The 19,879-nt window shown below is 38.2% G+C and overlaps 4 protein-coding genes across 5 annotated transcripts in view; 2 read left to right on the top strand and 2 right to left on the bottom strand.

The window, feature by feature from the left end:
- LOC149006791 (alpha-amylase 3, chloroplastic-like) overlaps positions 1–6,423 on the top strand; it is a 54,307-nt gene extending 47,884 nt beyond the window's left edge. For both annotated transcript variants that reach the window (XM_089164701.1, XM_089164702.1), the window contains 3 exons: positions 3,023–3,145; positions 5,291–5,458; positions 5,884–6,423. In XM_089164701.1, coding sequence (XP_089020827.1) covers positions 3,023–3,145; positions 5,291–5,458; positions 5,884–6,042 — 450 coding nt within the window. In that variant the 3' untranslated portion in view covers positions 6,043–6,423. The remainder of the gene's footprint in view (positions 1–3,022; positions 3,146–5,290; positions 5,459–5,883) is intronic.
- A 357-nt stretch (positions 6,424–6,780) lies between these two features.
- Positions 6,781–7,835, bottom strand: LOC149006790 (uncharacterized). Its single transcript, XM_089166982.1, has 2 exons — positions 7,621–7,835; positions 6,781–7,508 (listed from the first exon to the last, which is right to left on the bottom strand). The coding sequence occupies exons 1-2, from the start codon at positions 7,751–7,753 to the stop codon at positions 6,889–6,891; spliced, it is 753 nt and encodes a 250-aa protein (XP_089023108.1). The 5' UTR covers positions 7,754–7,835; the 3' UTR covers positions 6,781–6,888.
- A 2,723-nt stretch (positions 7,836–10,558) lies between these two features.
- On the bottom strand, positions 10,559–11,661 carry LOC149006789 (uncharacterized). The gene is made up of 2 exons (XM_089165870.1): positions 11,438–11,661; positions 10,559–11,333 (listed from the first exon to the last, which is right to left on the bottom strand). The coding sequence occupies exons 1-2, from the start codon at positions 11,571–11,573 to the stop codon at positions 10,582–10,584; spliced, it is 888 nt and encodes a 295-aa protein (XP_089021996.1). The 5' UTR covers positions 11,574–11,661; the 3' UTR covers positions 10,559–10,581.
- A 2,975-nt stretch (positions 11,662–14,636) lies between these two features.
- Positions 14,637–16,039, top strand: LOC149006788 (pectate lyase-like). The gene is made up of 2 exons (XM_089165869.1): positions 14,637–14,821; positions 14,905–16,039. The coding sequence occupies exons 1-2, from the start codon at positions 14,637–14,639 to the stop codon at positions 16,037–16,039; spliced, it is 1,320 nt and encodes a 439-aa protein (XP_089021995.1).
- Positions 16,040–19,879: the final 3,840 nt, after the last annotated feature.

Here is a 19,879-nt window from a genome sequence, read left to right as displayed (position 1 = left end):
TTCGGCCAGTATACCTAAGGACTCTAATTCTCCCCCTTTGATTTCTGAACCATGTGAAGAACTTAGCCAGGGGGAGACCACTCCTGTGAGACACATTGTTGGGGTCTTTCAAAACTAGATTGACCAAAATAAGGAGCTGCAGACTTATCAGAGGAAGAAATACAACTGGCTAAAGCAGGTGGAGAAATGTGATATGTTACCACTTCAGTCTCCTGCTCCAGAATCGGATTCTACTATTCCCCTTAAGGTATCTTCTTTTGATCTTCCTATTGCTGTTAGAAAAGGGGTCAGATCTTGTACTCAACATCCCATAGCTAAATATGTTTCTTATAACTCTTTGTCTGACTCCTACCGTGCTTTTATATCCTCTTTGTCATCTGTATCTGTTTCTAAAAGTTGGCAGGAAGCCTATGCTGATAAGAGATGAAGGCAGCTATGATAGAGGAAATGCAGGCAATGAAAAAAATAACACTTGGGAGCTGGTTACACTTCCTCCAGGAAAAAAACCAGTGGGCTGCAAATTGGTATTTGTGGTTAAACAAAATATGGATGGATCAGTCAACAAGTTGAAAGCTAGACTAGTTGCAAAGGGGTTTACCCAGACCTATGGGATTCATTATTAGGAGACCTTTGCCCCTGTTGCGAAACTAAACACTGTCAGAGTTCTGTTGTCTGTAGCTGTGAACAAAGACTGGAACTTGCACCAACTAGACGTAAATAATGCCTTCTTACATGGGGAGTTAGCAGAAGAGGTCTATATGGAAATCCCACATGGTTTCTCCGATGACAATACTGCAGGGAAAGTTTGTCGGTTGAAGGGGTCAATTTATGGGTTAAAATAGTCTCCTAGATGCTGGTTTGGATGCCTCCTCAAGGCAATGACTTCTATTGGGTACAAGCAAAGCAATGCTGATCATACACTATTTGTCAAGAAGTTAAGTACTAACATCACACTTCTTATTGTCTATGTAGACGATATTGTCATCACAAGGAATGATGGAGAAGAAATTCAAAAGTTGAAGGACTTTCTTGACAGAGAGTTTGAAATTAAAGATCTAGGGAAGTTACAATATTTCTTAGGGATTAAGGTGGCTCGACCAAAGAAAGGTATATTCCTATCCCAAAGAAAGTATGTCCTAGATTTATTATCAGAAGTGGGAATTTTGGGGTGTAAAGCAGTTGATACCCCTATTGAAGCTAGAGCTAAACTTAAAGAAAAAGAGGGAGAACCAGTGGACAAAGGAAGATACCGAAGGCTGGTAGGGAAGCTTATTTATCTTGTCCCACACTAGGCCAGACATCGCTTATGCTGTAGGTATAGTGAGCCAATTCATGCATGATCCATATTTAGCTCATATGAAGGCTATTATCAGAATACTACAATATTTGAAGGGAACTCCTGGAAAAGGAATACTTTTGTCACCCACTGATAATCTAAAAGTAGAAGCATACATTGATGCAGATTGGGTTGGATCTCCAGACAGGAAGTCCATTTCAGGTTACTGTATCTTTGTTGGAGGTAATCTAGTTACTTGGAGAAGTAAGAAACAGAATGTGGTAGCTTTATCTAGTACCGAAGCTGAATATAAAGCTATGGTTCGTGGAGTTTGTGAGCTACTATGGTTGAAAGGTTTGCTGCAAGGTATTGGAGTCCAAGTTCCAAACCCTATGATGTTATATTGTGACAACAAGGCTGCTATTAGTATTGCTAATAATCCGGTGTAACATGATCGAACTAAACACATTGAAATTGACAGGTTTTTTGTCAAAGGAAAGTTGGAACAAGGGCTCATCTGCATGCCTTTTGTAAGATCTGGAGACCAAGTAGCAGATGTTTTCACTAAGGGTTTGAAAGAAAGAGATTTCCTTCCTATTGTAGGCAAGTTGGGCATGACTAATATCTATGCCTCAACTTGAGGGGGAGTGTTGGATTCTATTAGGAGTTCAATTAGAGTTTGTATAGGAGTTAAATTAGAGTTTGTATTCATGTAAAATTTTATTCCTTGTAATAGTGTACCTTCTACTTAATTATAAATAGAGGGCTTGAGATCATTGATCAATAAGCGATTCAGCCAAACATTGTGTTTCATAACACAAGGAGCTCATACTTCATCAGCAGGTCTTGTTGTTTGCTTCAATCAATGCCCATACTCATCTCTTTGTCGGTACCCTTTGTACCCTAGGGTCCTGAAGAGAGGAAAAGATATCATATTTTCTGACACTAAAGGACTAAGACCAAGTTGGAATTCGAGTAGTAGATGTAAGAAAAGAAGGGAGAAGACGATGGGAGAAGAAGATAAAGAAATATAGAAGAGAAGAGTTTCATCGACTGTTATGTGTGTTGGAGTATTGTCTCCATCACACCTATGTTACTTTACTAATGCCAAAAAGACGAATTGCATAAGCCTCCATTGGGAGGTAACAGGTGAAAAAAAGTAGCATTACTCTATAAGGCAATTAATCAATACCCTAGTTCCTGAAGTACCCTCATTATATGAGCTCTAGCTACTCTCAATGCTTATTTTCTTTCTCTCTGTGTCCAAATAATGAGATAGTTTGACTTGCCGACCACAACTAATGGACTCTACTGAAAGACTCTTAACTTTGAAGAACTAAAGCATCTCCCTGTCAATACCTATTTGGGCTCCATTGTAATGCTTTTGGGTCAATTCTTCTCTAATATTAGATTTACTTGTCCTAAAAGGTGATTGAAGCATGTACCCTCACTTTTGGTGGACTCGCATGCCTTCTTTTGGGGTCTCTGCATAGAATACTTAATTCCTCAGTTTCCTTCTTTCTAACTTTAGTTTGCAGGACAGTTTCATCATGCTTCTATTGAATAATCCTTGCTCACTTCTTATGCATGATGCAACTATAATTGGTAAAACAAGTTTCTGTGATTTTTATGTGTTATTTCTGGCATTCTGCATTCATATCTATATGTTGGGATTGATATTTTGATATTTGAGATTTTCCATCAAGTGCCAAGCTGGACTTACACAAAACATCTTCTTTTAAATAGGCAATAAAAAGATGCCAATATTGGCGATTGTCAGACCAAAAGGGAAAACCTCCCGGTGTTGTCGGGTGGTGGCCATCACGTGCTGTTACCTTTGTAGAGAACCATGATACAGGCTCAACTCAGGTTTGGATTTCTTTACACCTAGTATGCCACAAAGTCATGCTTTCTACTTCCTGATATTCATGTTACATATCTGAATAGCTATAAGGGGCAAAAGGGTGAAATAGGTACTTCACATTATTGGACGGGTAATTTTGTCTATTGTTAAGAAATAAATTGTTGATAGGGGGTCTACCTAATATTTGAGTGTGACATTGATATTAGGGGGTAACCCAAGGGGTGGTGCTGATAATTTCCCTATAGATAAATAATAGATACTCCTCCATGGGTCTTTCTCTTTATTCAAAATTTTCCCATTCCAAAAGCAAATGACCAGTTCATGGTGAGAAAGCAATTAAATTTCAATTTTGCTTGCAATTGAGTGTATGTTCTCTTAGGATTGGTGGTGCTTTTCAGATTTACGTGCATATATATGGTTGAAAATTGTGGAAACTACCATTTTCTGTTCTCCCCAAATGAAAGTAAATATTCTCCTTTCGTAGAAAATGTGAGGTGTTTAATTTTATTGCGAGTGATAGTTGGTGGGTGCACCATTGATGAATGTATACTGTGCAGTAAAACCACAATTTATGCAGTTTGACATTTACAGGATCAGATGAATTTTGAAAGGGAAAAAAAAAAAGTTTGTGTTCACCAGATAATACTTTGACATATTTTCACATCATCTGATGTTTTTTCTAATTACTTGAGGAATATGCGTTTTCTTTCTCCACAGGCACAGGTTGTCCATCACATATCAGGGAAAATGACCCATCTACATGTTTTTGAATGTCCTTGGCCACCTGGTACTTGGGTTTTGGTAAAATAGTCACAAATCTAGGTGACTTGAGGTCGCAAACAAGCCAAGCTCGGTTAATGAGCACATGTACTCTTTGGTAGATGGTAAAGATATCTCTTTTTTGTGTGGTCAAGAATAAGCCTGGTTGCTTAACAGTATAGTTTGTTTGTTGAAACAAAGGAAGGCACAGATACCAAATCAACAATTGACGAATATGCTGGAACCAAAATGTTATAGAATGAGGACTAAAATGGGATATAATGACTGTAAATATGGTAATATTGTGTGTGGCAATTTAATGTCTAGGCCTGATTGTGTGGAGATACCTTAGATTGATAGCTTCCACTACTAGTATCAACCGTCAATTAAAAAAATGAGGAATTGAATAAGATGTTGCCAACAGTAATAATGTAGGATGGGTGAAGTTGAAAGGTACTTCCTCAATGTTATGTTATAGATGTATCCCACTAGAACTGGTTTCCTTATGTAGACAGATATATATCATGAGCAATTTTATATGGAGCTGAATGTTTGAAGAAACAAAAGCTCTTTGATAAAGTGAGGTAGCTTAGCTTGGATATGAATGGATTAATCAATGAATTGAAAAACTAGAAAAGATAAGAACAAGAAAAAAAAAGTCAAGGTGCTTTAGGACTGGCCCTAATGGGAGACAAGTTGAACAACTTATTTATAGGAATTTGCAACTGTGGTCGCTGAGTGAAGCAGTGAAGAGAAATGATTGATACAGATTTAGGAGTTAAATGAGTAAGGGCTATACTAAAATTGACTTTGGGAAGAAGTGAGAAAAGATAAGAAGGGCTTTGGCTTGACAACTAACATAATCTTAGATTTGAATTGTGAATTTGGTACATGAACCACATTAAGTTGGCAAAAGGCTTATTTGAATTTAGCTGGCTCGTAAAAAAGATGAGTCTTGCTGAGTGCACAGTTTAGTTCAAGTCATTAACAAGCAATGTAGATTAATATAAACCAGCAAAGAGCATTTTATGCTGTTCAGAATAGAAAACTCATGCAATGCTTGAAACAACTATCTTATGCATAGTTTTCGAGGTGTTGCCTAGGTGTGCAGGCTCCTTGGTTGTCTAGGCAGGCACCCTGAGGTTCACCTTGCTGGTGTTGCCTTGCTTTTGGACCCTTTCCAACTCCTTGGTCACTTTGGTAACTATGATATGACAGCTTCATCTTAACTGGTTCTGCCTTGGTATAGCATGCCCTGATCTGGTTACTGATCATCATTTTTGACTCATCAATTATAAGAAGAGGAAAGTCCTTTGAGATTTCTAATGCTGACATCCCTGGCTAGTATTGTTAAACAATATACTCACTGGGCCTTTTTGTTTTCTCTGAAGGGTCATTGGAGGTTCCCTGGTGGAACGGAAATGCAGGGGTATGCCTACATCCTGACACACCCTGGAACACCAACTGTTTTTTACGATCACATTTTCTCTCATTACCAGTCTGAAATTTCTGCACTTATATCTCTCCGACGTCAAATGGGGATCCATTGTCGCAGCACAGTATGTATTTTGCAATTTTCATTTAACTTTCCATTTGTGTTGTGAACTATTGCTAGTAATATTGATATTTTAGTAAGAATTTAGGATTCATTTGACCGAGCATTTTAATTATGTCATAATATTACTAACATCTATCTCTTAGCAATTGCAAAGTCTCTTCCTCCCATTTTGATGCATTGAAATGCTTTCTCACATTTACCTGATGCACATGGAAATAGAGGCTACGTGCATTTGCTTTCTCATCCCAGAACCTGTGGTAGCAGGAGCCTCATGCAGTAGTAGGACACTCTATATATGCACGTGGTTCTTTAATGGTCCACATGAGTTCTCTTTTTGAAACTGCGAATTTCTGATACATTCACACAAGGGACTTGTCTTTTGATATGCAAATTATTCAACTTCTGTTTGTGGTTTGTGTGATCCAGGTTAAGATAGCCAAGGCAGAACATGATGTGTATGCCGCTATCATTGATGGGAAAATAGCGATGAAGATTGGACCTGGTCATTATGAGCCTCCTAGTGGTTCAGAGAGATGGGCTTTGGTTCTTCAAGGATTTGATTATAAGGTTTGGGAGGCATTATGACACTCTTTGTTCGCCCTAGTTTCATGTTCTCCAATTGGTCTACATTTTTGCTTCGAAGATCCATTGATACGCTCAGGAAAATAAACGTAGACTACATCTGGAGGATAATACAGCAGTTATGCTTCAACCTGCCACAGCCTTTACCAGGCTTTGGCTGAAGTGAGGGCTTTGAGTGGATAATATCAACTTGGGAGAGGATTGCATATACAGATGCTGAAGGGGGCTAATAAGCCTTCTAGAAATACATATGATGTGGATACTGTCTCTGCTGTTAACCCCTCCACCCCAAAAAAGCTTTCGTTAAACAAAGATACAAAAATGTATTTATCATTTTTTAATTATTGGAATAAATACATAGATCCCAGATATCTTGGTCGCAGTGAATGTGTTTATTATGGGTAGTTTAAGGGGGTGGGTAAGCTAAGGCCTTCTGCTGAGCATGAGCCTTAGAAGCACCTCGGCTCACCAATTGCACCAGGTAGTTGTTGTTACATCTTCTCTTCCCATCTGGCATAACCCAGACAAAATTATTTTTCAGAAATGTAATATGGAAACCAGGGCAATGAGGGACACTCTCAACTCGATTAATTTTTCCCTTGCTTTGTGAAAAATTTTCAGTTTTGATGATGGCAGAGCTTGAAGAAACGCCATTCTGTGAGGAGCTAAAGAGAGAGGAAAAGAAAGCAAACAGGAATCTTCCAAAGAATCAGTTACTTTATTTTCACAAGGATTCACTGTTTTGCATAATTCACATATTACAGAAATAGAATCTCACACCCCTCACCTTACACTTGCCTCTGCTTGTGTGCAGAAGCCTTTGGCAAGGGGTTTGTTCTTAATTTGAGATTAACTAGTGGGGGCAAAGGTCTCAGTCACATCACTTGGTCTGAGTTTATTAGCTAGATATATACCAACTGCAAGTCCTAAGATGGTAGCTATGACCATCCCCTTGTTCCTACTGATCATGTCAACTGCACTTTTTGCATAACCAAACTTAATTGATCCTCTGTCTTCCTCTCTTATTGTACCTTCATTTGTTCCACCTTTCTCTTCTGCTCCCTTCCTTTCCTCATGAATCCCATTTTCATGGTCATGTTTAACATGAGTGTCTTTGCCACTTAACTTTGGTTTCTCTTCAGCAGTGGTTGTAGCTTTCTGTTTGGGCTCTCCTTCCTTTGGCTTTTCTTTAGTTTCAGATGTTCCTCCTCTGTGCTCCTCAGCAATTCCATCTGCAACAGGCTGCTGCTCCTTTGGTGCTTCCCTTATAACATTTTCTTTCTTTGGGATGATCAGAAAAAGAAGACCAGCATCAAATTTACCACTGATCTTCTCGATGTCCGAATCCATCGGCAAGCTATGTACCTTCTCGAATCTCTTATATTTGTTCTCACTCAATTGCGTCTCTCCCCTGACAATTAATTTACCATTGTTGTCCACTTCTACCTTTAGCTCTTCTTTCTTGAAGCCTATGTTAAGAATCACAGAAAAAGAGATCAGTTTCCAGAAGAAAAAGTAACTTTGTGAACTCAAAACAGATGGAAGCTATATATATATATATAACTTAATGACATTATATACCAGGAAGATCAACAAGGAGGACATGGCTATTTGAGTCACTGCTCCAATCTGAAACTGGTTGAAAATCCTCATAGACAACCTGACGGCTGTTGGTTCTTTCTCTAGCGCTTCTTCTTCCTCTGATGTTCTCCATGAAATCTCTTTGATGAACTAAGAAGAACTCAAAAGACTCAGAATTTGATATCTGTGTTTCTTTAAGTTGGTGTGGATACCTGGTGATGTGAACCTGTAAATGGCCTCTGAGTTCAAATCCTCTTATATTGAGAGGTTCACATCTTGAAAAAGCATGAAGACGTGTTATCTCCAATTTCAATAGCTTCTCTTGTGGAATCATAAATGATGCTTATTCCAAAACATTTCCTGTAGGTAAGGGTTGGTGGTCTCTCTTCCCATTTTAGTTTCTACGTAACTAGAGGGAAACACAATATTCCTATGCTTTTCCTACTGTCTAGAACTCTTATATTACATGCATAATAAGACACGTGCGTTTAAAGGAAAATTTAAGATTATTTTTTGCCTTCTGAAAAAGGCACAATGCAAGCAGTGGGGGTAAAGTCAGCGCCATGCACATTTGTTTAAAAACTAAACCCCCAGTATTGGCTGGGCTTGGGTTAGGCACTTGGGCTTGGAAGGCCCATCTTATTTATTGTGTGGTAGGCCCAACTTTAAAAAATATTCATTTGAAAGAAAAAAAAACACAAATAGTTCTTATTTTTCTTACGCTCATCTTGGAAAACTCTTCAATATTCGATAATTTTTTTTTTTTTCGTCCAAAAGTAAGCTTATATAAAGCTCTCCAGCTGAAAATCCCTAGAGGCAAAAAAAGAGTGGTGGAAATTTGATTCGAATATAATTGTAGAAATTCCATCACTTTTTTAATAACATTGAGATCCCAATAAGCTTAAGAAAGCTCTTCCTCTTCTTCACCTCAGAAGGCAAATACCTAGTGCCAGAATACTCTTTTAGCTATTTCACTTTCGTTCTTCTACCTCTTGTTTCAAACCCATTGTTGAAGACTGATTTTGTAAGGTTGTTAACTTTGCAACTTCTCTATCTGTTTTCTTTATTTACAGAATCATGTTATCTCCTTACCTTCAACTATCAATCACTCTCTTAATTATTAATTTGCATGTTTTTTTGTCTATTAGGTTGATTTCAGAAATCAAAGCAGATGGACGAAGTTAATGAATGACCAACAAAGTAATCAACCGAATCTGCATTTTGCATTCCCATCTTAATCTACCTTTTATCTCACAATTTTCCTTACTAGGGTTTAAGAACCCAAACTCAAACCTTACCACTAGTTCTTCAAAGCTTGACCTTCTTTGATTTACCCTGACAAAGCTGTGTTCTATAGAAAACAAAACAAGAGGCATGGGCTAGTGGGCCCAAAGAAAATTAAGTTCTCGATCTTACTAATGAAGTATTGGTCTTTGCCAACTGAGTTAATCCTTTGGAGTGGCAGTTAATGAAATACTTGGCTAAATAATTTTTCAAACTCAATTTATATATAGTCATAATTTGAAGCAAATTATATATGGATACCCTTAAGTTTGCAAGTTATTATGTTTAGACCCCCTAAAATCTATTTAATTACATTTATATCTCCTATGTTTAAACGTATATATCAAGCACATTCCTACTATTAGAATAATGGGGCTAAATGATAACTCGACATCTTTCTTTACTTTCAAAAAATTTCAAATTGCCCTTGTTTACCCCCAAACTTGCTTTGACTTTCAAGGGGAAAAAAAAAGAAGGAAAAAAAGAAAAGAAAAGAGGAGAGCGTGAAGAACAACCATGACTGATTCTTAAGAATTTTTTGTTTTCACCCCACCAAAACATATGGATTGGGACGAAAGAATCATTCTATAAACCACGGGAACCGGTGGCTGGGGGGTTTACATACAACCGAGGCAAAGTGGTTTATGATTGAATCTCAGAGCATTCTTATAATTTGGTAGATCCAAAATTTTTTCTCTTATAAAAAGGTTTAACAAGGATGAATGTCTTTTTCTATTTTAAAGCTAATGGTGTTAGGTATAGGGAGGCATTTGTAATAAAATAAATTTAAAAAGATGTAAATATAATAGTTTGCAAATTCAAGGGTGTATATTTAATTTGCATGATAGTTTAATAAAATTAATGCATGGTTGGGTCGGGCCAGCTGGTTTATTTTCAGTCACATCAATTGGTTTGAGTTTATTAGGTAGATATAGAGAGATTTTTATTTGCTGCAACAGCTATAGCTTGTAGCAAACAGTTGATATGTGATGTTATTGATATACTATTTGTCCTGTGAGAAAACATGTGTGTTTCAAACAAAAGATAGATGCAGATTTGGGTGGTTTAGTATGAAGCTCAAGCTTGTCGGATTCTATTTTTCCAGTGTCATCACAACCTATTATGTGAATTAAACTTAAATATACATTGATTACCTTTCCTCATTGATGAATGAAGAAGTAATTGAGAAATGTAACTGCAGATGTGCTCAGATTTGGCAGCAGGGCTGACAAGTTGTGAAGCTTAGTTCAGATCCACGGACAAGAAGGCGTTTTTGAAGCAGCCTTGGCAAATAAAAAATCCACAACGGATTGGGGCAGCTGGTGAAAAGCTTGAGGATTTAAACCATATTGACTTGTAACTCTATTGATTTCTAACCAATCAACGGATTTGTCAGCAATAAAGGGTTTCTCACGATCGTCGGTAAAATGGTGTCTTCCGCCGAAAATCCTCTTTAGCCATTGCTTGGTTTTGGATCCTTCTAAGGTTTGCGAGGGTTTCCATGGATGGGAGTGAATTTCTTCGTCAAAGACGGTCTTTACGTTCTTCCTCAAGGGAGGTTGAATCCAATCTAGGGACACAGCCTTGTAAATTTGAAGTATGTGATTCTTCAAAAATTAAAAGAAAAAGTATAATTTATACTTTAGTCCTGCATTTGATTTATAATCGTAAGATCTATTATTGTACACGTGACAATCCCAACCACTGTTTGCCACAGGCTGCAACCGCTATAGCAAATAAAAATCCAATATAAAGTCCAGGTCCTCTCCACTCTGATGCACCTTTCATCCAAAATTTTGTCTCACAGTCCACCTGACAATAAGTGATGGGTTGTGAAACATAAAGTTGGGTGGATGAAATCCAAATTCCTAAATATATAGCAACTGCTACAAGCCCTAAGATGGTAGCTATGACCATCATCCCCTTGTTCCAAATGGTCATCTCAACTGCACTTTTTGCAGAACCAAACTTAATTTCTCTCTCTTCCTTCTCTCTTATTGTGCCTTCATTTGTTCCATCTTTCCCTTCTGCTCTCTTCCTTTCCCCATGAATCCCATTTTCATTTTCATGTTTAACATCAGTGTCTTTGCCACTTGTCTTTGGTTTCTCTTCAGCATTGGTTATCGCTTCCTGTTTGGGCTCTCCTCCCTCTGGCTTTTCTTTAGTTTCGGATGTTCCTCCTTTTTGCTCCTCAGCAATTCCATCTGCAACAGGCTGCTGCTCCTTTGGTGCTTTCCCTTTCTTTGGGATGATCACAGAAAGAACAATATCAGTAAATTTACTTTCGATCTTCTCGGTGTCTGAATCTATCGGCAAGCTATGAACCTGCTCGAATCTCTTATATTTGTTCTCACTCAACTGCTTCTCTCCCCTGACAACTAATTTACCATTGTTGTCCACTTCTACCTTTAGCTGTTCCTTCTTGAAGCCTATGTTAAGAACCACAGAAAGAGAGATCAGTTTCCAGAAGGAAAATTAACTTTGTTAAGTCAAAACAGATGGAAGCTATGTATTAGTTAATGAAATTACATACCAATAATATCAACAAGGAGGACATGGCTATTTGAGTCACTGGTCCAATCTGAAACTGGTTGAAAATCCTCATAGACAACCTGACGGCTGTTGGTTCTTTCTCCAGCGCCTCTTCTTCCTCTGATGTTCGTCTTCATGAAAGCTGTTTGATGAACTAAGAAGAACTCAAAAGACTTTCAGAATTTGTAATATCAGGGTTTTTTTTTTAAGTTGGCACGGATACCTGGTGAGGTGAACCTGTGAATGATCTCAGAGTTTAAATCCTCTTATATTGAGAGGAGGGTCACATCTTGTAAAAGCATGAAAACGTATTATCTCCAATTTCAATAGCTTTTCTTGTAGGATCAATGATGCTTATTCCAAAACATTTCTTCTAGCTAAGGGTCGGTGGTCTCTCTTCCCATTGTAGTTTCTACGTAACTTGAGGGGACCACAATATTCTTATGCTTTCGGATGATCTAAGGGCCTGTTTGGTTACATGTCTAGATTCATGAATCTAAGAATTATACCTGTTTGGTTGTAAAAATCTCTAGATTCCATGAAATCTAGAGATTCATTTTTTTACACTAAAAACGTGAATCTGAAGATTTATGAATAAGGGGTGAAATCCAGAGATTTCAAAAAAGTTATACATTTGCACATTCACAAAAATCACGTCGATCAAATAGTTTTTTAGGATGAATCCAAAGATTTTATTCCACAACCAAACATCTAATTTTATAAATTATAACTCTATAGATTTGAAATCTCTAGATATTTAAAATCTCCACACTCATGTAACCAAACAGGCCCTAAAACTCTTATATTACATGCATAATAAGACACGTGCGTTTAAAGGAAAATTTATGTTTTTTTTTTTTTCTTAAATCTTAAAATGGGTTTGCAATCTCCACCCATGCAACCAATGGGTTCAAGCTCTTATCCTACATGCATAAAAGACACGTGCTGAAATAAATTTTTTTTTTTTTTTTTTTCTTTCTTAAAATGGCACAATGCAAGCAATGGGTTCAAGTCCACAGTGCTTTCACATTCTCTACAATTCCCTATAATTCCTATCTAGGATTGTGACATGTGATAGCTAATTATTCAACCGTCACAATTAAAACCCGACTAAGAATTGAATCTAATAAATCCCAAAAAAATTTTCCAATTTCGTCTCTCCTTTTTTTTTTTTGAAAGGTAGCTTGTTACTATGAGGTAGGAACTAAATTACTAATATACGCTGCCGAATGGGTTCGAACCTAGGACCTCCCCGTAGAAGGGTGGGTCTTTACTCTTTTTTTCTTCAACCTTAATTTTAGGAATTTATTAGATTTAGTTCTTAATTGGGTTTTAATTTTGAATATTGGATAATTAACTACCACATGTTACAATCTCAAATAGGAATTATAGGAAATTGCAGGGGGTGGGAGTTGTGGAGGATGTGAATCCAGGGACCACATTTGTTTAAAAAACCCAAGCATTGGATGGGCACTTGGGCTTGGAAGGCCCATCTTATTTATTGTACGGTAGGACAAGTCAGAAAAAAGCCCATCATAGCCAGCCGCACTAACATTTTGAGCTTCGGGTTAGGCTTTGAGTTGGCCCAATATTGGACAGCACTTGCATATGTGTCCTATTTGTATTATATAGGGTGTTTATGGGCCTGGTTTGGTCGGGCCAAGACCTAGACCTAAACCCAAGCCCTTTCCAATCTTACAAGGGCTTAAGAACCTCCCAAACCAACGCTGTGACTTGTATGCTGCGCATTTAATGCGCAGCATATGCAGCAAACGGTCGAGATCAAAATCTCGATCGAAATTTCGATCTCGACCGTCCGTCTCGAGGTGTTTTTACACCGAGACGGACGGTTGAGATCGAAATCTCCGTCAAGATTTCGACCTCGACAGTTGGCTTCACAGTTCTGCGCATTTAATGCGCAGCACTGAAGCACGACCGCCAAACCAAACCTTACCCAAGGTTCTTCGAAGTTTTACCTACTTTGATTTACCCTGACCAAGCATGGCTTAGTGTCCCCATTGAAAATTAAACTCTTGTGTTGGTCTTTGCGATATAAGCTAATCCCTTGGAGTTGTATTACACCCCCTGAAGTTTATCCAATTATGTTTCATCCCGTATGGTTCAACGTATGTATCAAACACACCCATACTGTTAGAATAATGGGGTTAAGTGATGACTTTTTAAATTGCCCTTGTTTACCCTCAAACTCGTAAGAAAATTAAAAAAGAAAGAGAAAAGACGAGCGCGTGAAGAACAACCATGACTAAATCTTAAGTTTTTATTTTTATTTTTTCTCACTTATAAAAATATTTAGCAAGGGTAAATATGTATTTTTTTATTTTAAAGCTAAATAAATAAATTTAATGACATACAAATGTGAATATATACATATACTATAAGTTAATTTAATTAATACATGATTGGGTATGGCCAGGCTGGTTTGTTCGGGTCTGTTTTGAGGGCTAAACTTAAAACCTACCCCACCCGAGTTATTTTGTAACCCAAATCTACCTTTTGGGATGAAAAATTAAAATAAGGACCAGGCTCAGGATTAAGTTGGGCTAGTCGCATTATTATGAAATCAACTGAATTAGTTCCAATTTCCAATCCTCGTCGACACCCAAGATGAGGCTAAGACTCGAGACATCCTAGTGGAATGATGAAAGTGCCATATAAGAGAGATTGAATTTAAATAACACTTTTGACCTCATCAAATAGGGTAATGAAATTTGTAAGAGTATGTGCTTCAACTTTTTATAGTAAAACAAGAATGTTTCAACTTTTGAATCCCTTCTCTTCGACGATCAAAACGGAGAATCATCTCTGGGCCAGGAGAAGGAACAGAACGCACAAAACAAGGGATGAAACAGTCACCTCTCAAATTAATGGATGGCCTCAGCTATCGCCCGAAATATCTCACCTCTGTTTTTCTCTACATGGAATTAGCTATCTTCTACAGTATATAAGGAGATGGACTATTGTTGTTTTCATCACTCAAGCCTAATAAGCAGAAACGTCTTCTGCATTGTAGAAGGCAAAAGTGGGTATAATTGGAAGGTAATTGGCTGTTGGTTCTGATCATACTGATCTGGAGCGATTAAGACCATAGCCATCATCCTTCCAATACAACCTTCTCTGTCTCTCGCAATCCCTTCGTTCAGAACAGAGGGATAGACAGAAACACAGAGAGACAGAAAATAATGGAATCAATGAAGGTTACCATCTTATTTTCCTTCATTTTCTTGGCGTATGTCGTCAATGCCCACATAGCAGAATTTGATGAGGAGTGGCAGAGACGTGCCAAGGAAGCCGAGGAACGTACTCTAAGTAACTATGATCCTAACCCAGAGAAGATCACAGACAGTTTCGTCGCCAAAGTAGACAAGTGGGTGTCTCCGTAGATTTTTCAAATTATCTGTTTTTGTTTGCAAATTTCTTTACTAACGTATTGCCCTGTTGTTGTTGCAGAGCACTGCAAGCAACTCATTACCTGGAGAGCAACAGCACCAGAAGAGAATTGAAGAAGTACACCGGACCATGCCTGGCTACGAACCCAATTGATAGATGCTGGAGATGCAAGCCTGATTGGCACAAGAACAGAAAGAGCTATGCGAAATGCGTTCTGGGTTTTGGCAGGAAAACCAGAGGAGGCATGAAGGGACGTTACTATATTGTCACTGATCCTTCAGACAATGATATGGTGAACCCAAAACGTGGAACCCTTCGGCATGCCGTTATTCAACAAGAACCCCTTTGGATCATCTTTGGTCGTAGCATGATCATCCGTCTCAATCAAGAACTCATGGTGGCTTCTAACAAAACCATTGATGGCCGTGGTGTTAATGTTCATATCTCACATGGTGCTGGAATTACTCTCCAATACGTCAACAATGTAATCCTTACTAATCTCCACATCCACCATATCTCCGCTGGCAATGGTGGTATGATCCGTGATTCCATCAATCATTACGGTCTTCGCACAGCCAGTGACGGCGATGGTATCTCCCTCTACGGTGCTACCAATGTCTGGATTGACCACATGTCCATGTCTCACTGCACGGATGGAATCGTAGATGCAATCATGGGTTCCACTGCAATTACAATCTCCAACAACCATATGACTGATCACAACGAAGTGATGCTTTTTGGAGCAAGTGATAGCTATGCCCCTGATGAGAAGATGCAGATTACTGTAGCATTCAATCATTTTGGAAAAGGCTTGGTGCAGAGGATGCCAAGATGCAGATGGGGATTTGTTCATGTTGTCAACAATGATTACACTCATTGGCTTATGTATGCAATTGGTGGAAGTCAGCATCCGACAATCGTTAGTCAGGGTAACAGATTCATCGCACCACCAAATCAGGCAGCGAAAGAAGTGACAAAGAGGGATTATGCAACTGAGGATGTTTGGAAGTCTTGGACATGGAGGTCTCAAGGAGATTTGTTTATGAATGGTGCTTTCTTCGTTCAATCTGGATCTGCTTTCAGCCACAGACCATACTCCAAGAGTGATATGATTTCATACAAGAAAGGGAGCTTTGTTAGAAGGCTTACTCGCTTCGCTGGTTGTCTCAACTGTTTCAAAGGCAAGCCTTGCTAAATGGGTTCTGCTGATGCTGCTTCACTCTTCCGTGTATATCAGAATTCAGAGGCTTATACTTTATCGTGTTCTTTCTTTTTCTTCTTATCATGTTTGTACGTCTTTAGCTTTCGTTCCATGCACCAAAAAGAAATTGAAAGGAAAAATAACCATTGAAAGCACTTGTTTACTCTCATTGATTGGCACCCGTTACTAATTCAATTCAAGAACCTGACTATTATTTGGCTAATACTTCTCTATTCTTCTAACGATCTGTCTCCATATCTCAGATGCTTTTACGCTTTCTCCACATCCCCCACCTCACCCCAACCAAAATAATAATAATAATAACAAAATAAAATTATAATAATCACCAAAATTAACCTTAGTGTGCCTATCAATCAGCCGTGGGACTTCTTTTTTTCTTAGGTAGAAGTCACGTATGGGACTTGCCTCGAACTCCAAAGTATCCCATGCGGACATAAGCATGCAGGGCAATAACTAGCATGAGTTCAAATCTCCTTAGGCTTTGATCAAAATAGAAATAGGGGAAAAAAGAAGAAGAAGTATACTTGAGAATGTGAAAGACCAGACTTGAGATTTAATCCTTTGATTGATAATTCTGTTCTATTTACAGCAATATATAGATACTTGAAAAGACAATACTACCCTTATGATCGTATCGCTAACCAATCAAAAATAAAATCCCATACTAATCTAGCAAGCAGAAAGCACAGGGTCGAACTTGGGGAACTGAAAGGTTAAGTCACTAAGATTGAATTCAACAAAACTAAATTTAAACTAAATCTACTAGTTAATGCAAAAACATTAACTATGAATATGTGAAGATCTTTGGAATTTCGAATCCCCAATGTTTTTTCCTAACCAATATAACTCTACACTTCAAAGCAAATTAGGGATGGTCTTCCTAGATATGCCCTATCTTCGCAAGACTATCGTCCTTCGCGGAAGCTTGGCACGCTTAGTTTGCTGAGTTATAGAACATCTTTGGCCAAACTCAAACACAATCAACTAGAAGATATAGAACAATCAAATTAATAAAATAAGCATGGTTCGTCTACATCCCAAAGAAAAGAAACTAGCTACTCATTGTCACAAAGTTCATAAGAAAAATAAAGATGAAACATAGGGAGAGAGAGAGAGAGAGAGAGTGTGGTATTCTTCTTCAGCAATGAGAGAGATGAGAGCTGTGTTCGCCGTCTTCTTTCTCTTCTCTGTGGCTAGCTTCTCTTTTATGTCTCCCACACACAATGAATCCCCTCTCTTTACCCATAGATTTGACCTTTATTTGTTCGGATTTTGGAAAAACTCAAAACTAGAAAGTTGTAGAGATTTGCAATATCGTTCCATAGCATCTTGAATCACTGCAATCCAAGCTCATACGAGAGAGACATGCTCAAAATACTGAAGGTAGGTCTGTTTACCCGATTTTCAGATTTATTACCAATTTTGTTCCTTAGGCCTCCACTTGTTTCCAATTTGGCAAGGATCTCACTTTTCATGATTTTTTGGGCAGCAAGATTGAATGCCATGATTTAAAATCCACCAATATTTAAAATATTTGCCAACTTTACTTCATATTATCTCTAATAACCAAAATCACCTTATTCCTAAAAAATACACAAAAATACTCAATTAGCTCTCTTTAATTAAATAAGTATGGGGAATTAAATCAAATAAATAATGGTAAATACATGCTTATCACCTTATCCCCTCCCCCCGCGCAAACTAGGCTAGTGTATGAGGCCCAGTTTGGAACACAAAACCTGAAACTCTCAATGTGGCAAAAGCTTTATAGAAAGATCTGCAGCTGCTGTGATGAAGAAACAAATCGAGTCTGTAAATGTCCTAGGGCGACCTTCTTTCACACAAAATGATAAATCCAACTCGATGTGTTTCGTGCGTGCAGAAACACCGGGTTCACCGTCATATGCAGCACACTTAGATTATCATAAAATAACAAAGTAGCGGAAGGTTGTGGAATGCCAATGTCACGTAAAAGGAAATTGAGCCAAGTCAACTCCACTATAGTGGATGCCATAACCCGATATTCCGCCTTTGTACTAGAACAAGAGACAGTGGGCTGCTTCTTTGCACTCTAGGAAATACAGTTAAACCCAAGGAAAGTGCAAAAGCTGGTAGTAGAGCGATGAGAAATGGGATCCCAGCCCAATCGACATCTGAAAACCCATACAACTTAAAAGAACTCTCTTGTCAGATATGAAGACCATAATCCAAAGTACCCTTCACATATTGAAGAAATCGTTTGACAAGAACAAAATCACCCACCATTGGCTTATGCATGGATTGACAAACCGCCTTCATGGCATAAGACAAGTTAGGACGTGTCATCGTCAAATATTGAAGACCACCCACTATATTCCGAAACAAAGTGACATTGGTAAAAGGTGAAGCATCAATTGAAAAAGAGGAGGTCGGGACAAAAAAAGGCATAGACATAGGCTTAACATCCTCCATATGAGCACGACGAAGAAGATCCAAAGCATATTTTCTTTGAGATAGAAAAAGCCCACTTGGAGAATGAGAGACTTCATACCCAAAAAATAATGCAACTCACCTAAAACTTTCATTGCAAAAGGAGAGTGGAGCTTATCAATAGAATCCATCATAAAAATTGAATCATCAACATGTAAGAGCAGCAAAAGAACCTTCCCACGGGACCGGTAGATGAATGGGAACTATTCGAAATACTACATGTAAATTCAAAGTCCAATAAAAAACTGCTGAAACGATCAAACCAAGCCCGCGGCACTTGTCGCAGGCCATATAAAGAATGATGAAGATGACAAACATTCGTAGTACGTGTAGAGTCAATAAACCTAGGGGATTGTGTCATACACACTGGTATAGTCAAGGTGCCATGTAGAAAGGCATTCTTGACATCAAGCTGTCTAATGGACCATCCCAACACTGTTGCAATGCTTAAAACAAGTCGAATAGTACCCGGTTTGATCACGGGACTGAAAGTCTCAAAAAAATTTATACCTTCTTGTCAGGTAAAACCACGAGCAACTAAGCGAGCCTTGAGTCTCTCCAAAGAACCATAAACTTTTATTTTGGCTTTAAAAAGCCACTTACAACTCACAATATTCATCTCAAACTTTCGTGGCACCAAGGTCCAAGTATTATTTTGAGCAAGAGCCATCATTTCTTCCTTCATGGCTTCATCATAGGAATATTAGGTACTGTAAAGCCTAAATCAAGAGAAGAAGATGGGTCCAAACTAGTAATGGGCTGAACCACATTCTTATGAACAGGTGAAAATTGATTTAAGTCCATTACAGTCCCAATACAATCCAATGTAGAATCAACAACAGATGAACCCATCAAATTGTTACATGAAACTGAACCAGAATTAGAAACACTACCATTAGCAACACCATGAATAACTGCATCAGCAGCAAGTCGAGTAATACCATCAGCCACATCACCACAATTGGAAGTAGCACAACCATGATAAGGCATAGAAAAACAGTCAGCAGCAAGTACAACAACAGCACCATTAGAGTTACCATCACTACCATTTCCACTAGAATCAACTACAAACCATGGCCTAACAGAAGCAGAACCAACAGAGGAAGCAGAGGATGGAGAAACAAAAGGTTCGATATAGGAATCCAACCCTCAAAAGTACAAATATCCAGATCGTCACCAGGAAAAACAGAATCAGAATGTGCAGTAAAAGGGAAAACTTGTTCATAAAAAACAACACTCCTGGAAATGTATACTCTGCTAGTAGACTTATGATAACAGCGATAACACTTTTGTCTATCACTATATCCCAAGAAAGCACATAACAATGACCTTGGATCAAACTTA

This window comes from Hakea prostrata, chromosome 8 (genome assembly GCF_041222555.1).
Source record: "Hakea prostrata isolate BN-2017 chromosome 8, UWA_Hpros_2, whole genome shotgun sequence".
In the NCBI taxonomy this organism is placed as follows: domain Eukaryota; kingdom Viridiplantae; phylum Streptophyta; class Magnoliopsida; order Proteales; family Proteaceae; genus Hakea; species Hakea prostrata.
Note: the sequence above shows the minus strand (reverse complement) of the source record. Positions and strands in the feature narration are given on the sequence as shown.

Bases quoted from the DNA above. Each gene is read 5' to 3' on its own strand.
- LOC149006790 (XM_089166982.1), bottom strand. From the start codon at position 7,753: ATGGAGAACATCAGAGGAAGAAGAAGCGCTAGAGAAAGAACCAACAGC. The intron at 7,509-7,620 runs GTATATAATGTC...TTCTTAACATAG, and splicing joins CCTCCTTGTTGATCTTCCTG to GCTTCAAGAAAGAAGAGCTA.
- LOC149006789 (XM_089165870.1), bottom strand. From the start codon at position 11,573: ATGAAGACGAACATCAGAGGAAGAAGAGGCGCTGGAGAAAGAACCAAC. The intron at 11,334-11,437 runs GTATGTAATTTC...TTCTTAACATAG, and splicing joins CCTCCTTGTTGATATTATTG to GCTTCAAGAAGGAACAGCTA.
- LOC149006788 (XM_089165869.1), top strand. From the start codon at position 14,637: ATGGAATCAATGAAGGTTACCATCTTATTTTCCTTCATTTTCTTGGCG. The intron at 14,822-14,904 runs GTGGGTGTCTCC...TTGTTGTTGCAG, and splicing joins TTCGTCGCCAAAGTAGACAA to AGCACTGCAAGCAACTCATT.